Here is a 6,907-nt window from a genome sequence, read left to right on the forward strand (position 1 = left end):
CCCAAGTCAAATAATTCTTCACAGCCCACTCCCCCTTCTCTCTTCATGATTGTATATTCTGACAAGTTGATAAATTTATACTACACAATTTTCTATCATTTCATTTTCTAGGAAATATCCTTCATGTTTTGCTTCATCATCCTTTGAATGTTTCTATTTTAGCTTATGCAGAGTTGACTCCTTTTTTTTCTCCTTATAAAGAAGCTAGCTTTGTTGTAACGAGTTGTGAACTACCTTCTTGTGCTACCTAGTTTTGGGTTGAAAGAAGAGTGGTGAGAAGGTATGGGAAACCCTGATGCAGACCATTCTGCGTACGAGTCTCAACAGATTCAAACGGAATACGAGCTACAGCCTCAGGAATATGAGCCGAACCAGGAAGCTGCACCGATTCCTGATCAATATTTAGCGGCAACTTATCAGAACAATCAACAGGGGCAGCAGTACCAGGCTCAGCAGATGGGCACAGTTGGAAATGATCCTCAGACCCAGGAACATCAGTTCCAGCCACAGCAGCAGCCACCACCGGCTCAGCAGCAGCCAGTGCAATACCCCCCACCGCAGCAGCCAGCACCAGCTCAGCAGCAGCCAACACAATATCCCCCACAGCAGCAGCCGACACAATACCCTCCACCGCAGCCTAACCAAGCCTATCCTCCACCCCAGCCGGCACAATACCCACCCCAAAACTTGCAAAACAATCCAATGTATCAAAATAGGCCGAACCCGAACCAGCCTGCAGCATATCCACCACAGCCAGTGCAGTACCCGCCCAAGAGCCAGCCAACCAATCAGATGTACTCAAATGTAAGCCCAGCGGTGATGCAACCTCAGACCGTCTACGCTCCTAACGCTTCACCACAAGCATTTCCTCAACCTGCTTACCTGCCTCAACAGGGTACGGGTATGCCCCTTGCATCACCACATAACCCCGGTGGTCAACCTGCTGCTGTAGCAGGAATCCCAGTTGCTGGAGACGGTTGGAGAAGTGGCCTTTTCCATTTCATGGATGATCCAATGAATGGTAAAGCTCCTCCTTTTTCACGTTTCACTATGTTCTGTACATGGGTGCATACACAGACAAAGAAAAACTACACACGTCGTGGGGTCGTTGACTCCTTGCACTGTGCTTTTGTTTTCATATTAACAGGCCACAAACAATTGATACTGTAGTATATTTGTCTCACACATTTTTTTTTTTTACTTATGGAAGTTATAAAGAAAGGAATTTACTGAATGAGCCAAGAGTTGGCTACCGAGTCACAATGAGATTATTTGTCTCATTTGAAGCAGTAAAAGTTATTAATTCAACTTTAAACATTATATTTATAAATAAATTGATCTTTATAAATCGAATCTTTTAATTATCTAATGAATATTTGTCATGTCAATTGTCAAGTAAGAAAAATAAATCTAGAGATAACAATATAACGGCAAATACCGTTCAAGTTGATAAAATTATATTAAAATCAAATAAAATAAAAAAATTATAAAAATAAAAATATATGGTATATATATATATAAATAATTTTTTTATTAAAAAAATAATTTGTATAGATGCATCACTGAGGATCCGACTAATTTTTATTTATTGTTACTGCTTTCAGCTCTAGTGACAGCCTTTTTCCCATGCTTGACATTCGGCCAGATCGCTGAAATTGTGGATGATGGCCACACAAGTAAGTAAAGAAGTCTTTTAGCATTCTTTCCCATGCATCCATTAATATATTTCTGATTCTTTTTTAGAATTTTGAAGTTTTTTTATAACATCCAAATGTTCAATGGTTTTTAATAATAAATAAAATAAAAGAATTATGAAAAATTGATATGATAAAATACAAGTGAGAATATTAAGTGTTCAAAAAAGGAGTACATATCGTTTTGAGATGTCAATATATATATAGTGTTTTAAAAAGGGTAGGAAATTTAATTTTCATGCATGGTGTTGGAACAGCTTGTGGAACCAGTGGACTGCTCTATGGTGCGATCGCCTTCTTAATTGGAATGCCATGCCTATTGTCATGCACCTACCGGACCAAACTAAGAAACAAGTTCGGGCTCCCGGAGGCTCCAGGCCCGGACTGGGTTACTCACTTCCTTTGTGAATGGTGTGCTCTTTGCCAAGAGTACAGGGAGCTTCAACATAGAGGCTGGGATCCTTCTATAGGTAAACAACACATGATCAACATTACCATGTACAGAAGAAAAATTGCATTGGAGAAACGATGTTAAATGAGTTATTAAACATGTTTGGGGGCATTTGTTTTTGTAGGATGGCAAGGAAACCTGGCAAGGAACCAGAACATGCAGCCGGCGCCGGCAATGATGGCACCAATGAACCAAAGAATGATGGCTTGATGATGAGCAATTGATTTTCCCCAATGGTTTTGATTTGTTTGTTCAAGTGTTTTGTGTTTGGATTGCCTATATTTTCGAGTCAAATGCTCTCAATTTAATTTCTATCGAGAAAAACAAAATCTCAACAATTATGTCCCGTTGTACTTGCTTTCTCAATAAAATTTTGTGTTAATGAATCCCTATAAAATTTTGATTTGCACATATTAATTTCAGAATTTATGAGATTTGTGTATGTTTTAAATAATATTACATATATAAACAAGTAAAATTTACAATTAACCATAATGAAACAATTCTCCACGTATATGCATAAGAAATCAATGAAAAAACTAACAAATAAGATATTTAAATAAATTTAACATAAATGCAAACCAAATCCACACATTGTGCTACTTAAATTTGAAATCTCTTCAAAATTCTAAAATCTCTCTTCGCCAATGAGATAAGATCTGGTTGGTTAAGACATTCTATACGGTTAGAAAAGAAAGGTGATGTCGTTATGAATTTAATTTATTTTTCCATTTCGCTATAATTACGAAAAATTGAGGACTCATTTTCGCTGCCATGTAAGAAATTATTTACTTACATGGAAGCTAAGGTAGCTAAAAAATAAAATAAAATTACATTCGAGTATTGAGTTCATTTATTTGTGTATGATTTTATTTAAAAAAAAAAATCGAATCTCTCTTCTCCAAATATAAAAACAAAATAAAATTGATGAAAAATATTTTTCAATGTGAATAAAATTTTCTTTCCCCCTTAAAATAATATTTCATCAGCTTATTATATACATTCCCCAAATCTACCTTCGTTGCCGGCATTTTGATATGTATTGAGGGAACTTCATGACAAAAACATATTATGTCTTAGTTTATTTTCTGGATGAGACAAATTAAGAACAGCAGAAAGGAGAATTACATAAATGGCAATCGATACATACAAGAAGCGCAAAAGCAAACAAAATTAATCCAGCCTAGCTCACTCAAATCAAACGAGCCAGCAAAAAAAATAAAAAAAAACTAAAGTAAAATTAAGAGGTATTGCCCTAGCAGGATGGAGTATATATCCATGCATCAAGAATATATAAGACAGAGAATTGGGTTGAAACAGGAAGCAATCGCCATCATCACCAACACAGGAAAGCAGCCTTGATAAAGTTTTATTGCATTGAAATAAATCACCAAGGAAATATGAAGTAATCTTGACAGGAAGGTTTCCATAAAAGTCTATCCTGGTAAGCAGCTGATTCTATATCCCTATCCCTCCTTCAATTTTCATTTTAAAAGCCTGAAAATTTTTGGTCTAAATTTAATTGAAATTTTTTATGTAGTTTTCAATTCTTTGGTGTTATTTAATTGATGAAGTAGATTAAAGCCTTTGTGCTATTGAAAAGAATTACTTGAAGGTGCCATTTTTTTTTATGGAAGTTACTAATGGAAGTTAACTTGAGATAGGTTACCAATAGTAAGAGTTTTATCTTATATGGATTCAATTTGATATTGAATCTTTCTATTACTTCAGATGAACTGTTATATGATCATAAATATCAATACTCTTTGGCTGAGAGAAAAGTATTATTCTCTTATAATCCCAAAATGATGTGACTTTTTGTTTGAAAATTTTCATAACTTTATAGTTAATTGTTGTTACTGTGATAACAATTTTGACTTAACAAAAATCACAAATGCCTTTTTGATAGTAATGAGTTCAACACTATACGAGCTCCCAATACTAATTGATGTAGAAAATAAAAATTTTAAAGTACTTCGTCTCTTTTCATAGCTCGTCCTGGTACTTGCTTGCTCTGGACATCTAGTCGTTGTTCTGTCCACATTGAACTTTAAATAATTTTCTAATGGGCTTTTCCACACTATCTTTGGGCTTTGTCCACTTTTATTGTTAGGACGAATCTAGTAAATCTAAAACAAATATATATATATATATATATCATAGAATCACTAGACATCCCTGTCTTCTCTATTGTTATTTAAATCTAGCATCTCTACTCAACTTAATTTGTTTCATGATACTTAAGCAAGCTGTTAATACCTACTTTAATTTAATAGAATTTTGGCCTTTGATTTCCTTTTGTATCCATCAGAGATGGAAGAACAGTGACGAGCCAACAACGGGGCAAATTAAAACAGGCCCTTCTGTTTCCGAACCTCATCATCAAGTCCAAGCAGAACCTGAGCCACAATGCCAAGCAATTGCATCGCTGCATGAACCAACTCAAAATCAAGCATCGGCAACAATCTACCAAACTCAACAAAGTACACGAGCGAATGAAACATTACCTCAGCAGCAGCTACAACAGCAACACTACCAACCACAACCTAACCAGCGGACGTATGGGCTGGTTCAGCCAGCAGCTCCACCCATGCCCGCGCAGTTTTCGCCCCAAACCGCACAAAACACTGGACCTAACGAGCATCCCCTGGAATACCCACCACTAAGCCGGCAACAAACAATCCCAATACAGCCGAATCAGGATGTAGGTGTGATCTACCAACAACAACAAGGAGTACCGCAAGCAATATATCAGCAACCTCCGCCAAGTTATCCTCAAAATTATATAGCGCCGCCTTTTGCTGCTTCGAGCTATGTATCACATTCACAAACCGTTCATGATGTTACTTACGAAGTTCCTCCACAATATGTGGTTATGCCACCATAAATTCATGGTATTGCGAGTCAAATCGGCGCTGCGTCAGGGTTTCCAGTGCCGGTTGATGGCTGGAAGACTGGCCTGTTTGATTGCATGGATGACCCAATGAATGGTACGTGATTAAATCACTAAATCCTCTTTGCACGCCGCAGCAGATTTTACGCCTGATGGATGCGATTGTTCTATATATCCATTCTGCCTTGCAGCTCTCATAACAGTTTGCTTCCCATGCGTGACATTCGGCCAGGTTGCAGAGATTGTGGACGAAGGCCATACCTGTAAGCTATAATCTTTTCTCATAGTTAATTTGCAAAATTACGTCTATAAATTAAAATCTTCTTCCAAAGTGAAGAACTAAAATTCAAATTCATCCACTCCAAGTCAGCTATATATTAAAGTCATCAATGTCTGAAAATTGTGTGACAGCTTGTGGAACCAGTGGATTGCTTTACGGTTTGATTGCATTCTTCATCGGGGTTCCCTGCATACTGTCGTGCGCATACCGCACCAAACTTAGAAACAAGCTTGGGCTAGTTGAGTCTCCAGCACCGGACTGGGTTACTCACTGTTTTTGTGATTGGTGTGCTCTTTGTCAAGAATATCGAGAGCTTCAACAGAGAGGGTGGGATCCATCCATAGGTAAGAAGCAAACACAAACCATCAAACTAGCGTTATTAGTTAGGTAAATTTTGAGTTGTATAACTAGATATGATTAAAAGAGGATAGTTGAGCTTTTAATTGGCTAGTATTTGAGTTTAGGATCAAACCAGCAACAATATAGGCTTCAAGAACAGGCGTACGAAGCTTGAAACTACGCAGCAACAGAAACAATATAGGCTTGTGAAGCTTTTAACAGCACTATGAAACTTAGACAATGCCAGAGAATTAGACTTGAACAATGACAGAACAGGAGGAATGGACAAGACTAGAAGAGCTTGAAACAAACAAACAGCCAAACATAACATTCAGACTCCAATAGCACCCAGCAGCAAAAACACCCTCGGAACATAAGAAACAGGGCAGAGGGTTGAAAGAAACATTCATCAAGCACCTTGAAACCGAAGGCAAAAGCACAACACCAAAACAAAGTATAGAAGGTAGAATTCATTTAGACATATTAGTCACCAAACAAGGCACCATCAATGAAATACCCCATACTTTGATATGGTGATAAATAAAGTTGATCGGATGCAAATTGAGGTCAATTAAAATGTTTAAAAGTGATAAAAAACGAAAGGAGTAGTTTAGGATAAAATGATCCGCACGCGAGAAAATAACAATAAAATAATAATAATTTTATCGGAGGAGAATTTGCGAGATAAAAGGCAATTCGGAAGTCAAGTGAGGCATAATAAGGTATTTTGGGTACCAAGGAGACAAGATAAAAATTTTAGAATAAAATAATATTTTACTAATAAAATAATATTAAAATATTAATATTTAGCCGGATGTCAAAAGCAGTCATGAAGAAGGATTATATGGTCGATCTAAGTGGGGGAGAAGAAATACAAATAGATTTTTGTAGAAATAAGCGATAAAAGTGAAATACGCGTGTTTCGTTAAGTCGAACCAACGCGGATAAGTAAATATTTAAATATTGTAGTAATACCGCGTTGAGGTGCAATTTTTATATTTCGGTGGTACACACATTGAGGAAGGAAGCTAGATAAAAATTAAAATTTTTAGACGTATTAAAAGGATCGAATTTAACATATAAAAGTTAAAGGATATGTAATGAAAATTAATGAGAAAAATAAAATGAACATAGAGTAAAAAAAAAATAAAATAAATATATTAGAGGACCAACATGGGTAGCTGCCCATGTGGTCAATAAAAGAGTCAAAGACTCTTTACTTGGTGAATTGGAGGGGGGGGGGGGGGGGG

General features: G+C 36.5%; 2 protein-coding genes across 2 annotated transcripts in view; both read left to right on the forward strand.

Moving 5' to 3' along the window:
* On the forward strand, positions 1-2,529 carry LOC18604082 (protein PLANT CADMIUM RESISTANCE 6). Its single transcript, XM_007036413.2, has 4 exons — positions 1-1,021; positions 1,605-1,676; positions 1,952-2,164; positions 2,270-2,529. The coding sequence occupies exons 1-4, from the start codon at positions 283-285 to the stop codon at positions 2,353-2,355; spliced, it is 1,110 nt and encodes a 369-aa protein (XP_007036475.2). The 5' UTR covers positions 1-282; the 3' UTR covers positions 2,356-2,529.
* The window catches only part of LOC18604083 (protein PLANT CADMIUM RESISTANCE 4), a 17,291-nt gene continuing 13,325 nt past the window's right edge, over positions 2,942-6,907 (forward strand). Inside the window, exons 1-5 of the mRNA XM_018116984.1 lie at positions 2,942-2,953; positions 4,457-5,017; positions 5,060-5,135; positions 5,230-5,301; positions 5,450-5,662. Coding sequence (XP_017972473.1) covers positions 2,942-2,953; positions 4,457-5,017; positions 5,060-5,135; positions 5,230-5,301; positions 5,450-5,662 — 934 coding nt within the window. The remainder of the gene's footprint in view (positions 2,954-4,456; positions 5,018-5,059; positions 5,136-5,229; positions 5,302-5,449; positions 5,663-6,907) is intronic.

This window comes from Theobroma cacao, chromosome 3 (assembly GCF_000208745.1).
Source record: "Theobroma cacao cultivar B97-61/B2 chromosome 3, Criollo_cocoa_genome_V2, whole genome shotgun sequence".
Lineage (NCBI taxonomy): Eukaryota > Viridiplantae > Streptophyta > Magnoliopsida > Malvales > Malvaceae > Theobroma > Theobroma cacao.

Bases quoted from the DNA above. Each gene is read 5' to 3' on its own strand.
- LOC18604082 (XM_007036413.2), top strand. From the start codon at position 283: ATGGGAAACCCTGATGCAGACCATTCTGCGTACGAGTCTCAACAGATT. The intron at 1,677-1,951 runs GTAAGTAAAGAA...GTGTTGGAACAG, and splicing joins TGTGGATGATGGCCACACAA to CTTGTGGAACCAGTGGACTG. The intron at 2,165-2,269 runs GTAAACAACACA...TTGTTTTTGTAG, and splicing joins AGGCTGGGATCCTTCTATAG to GATGGCAAGGAAACCTGGCA.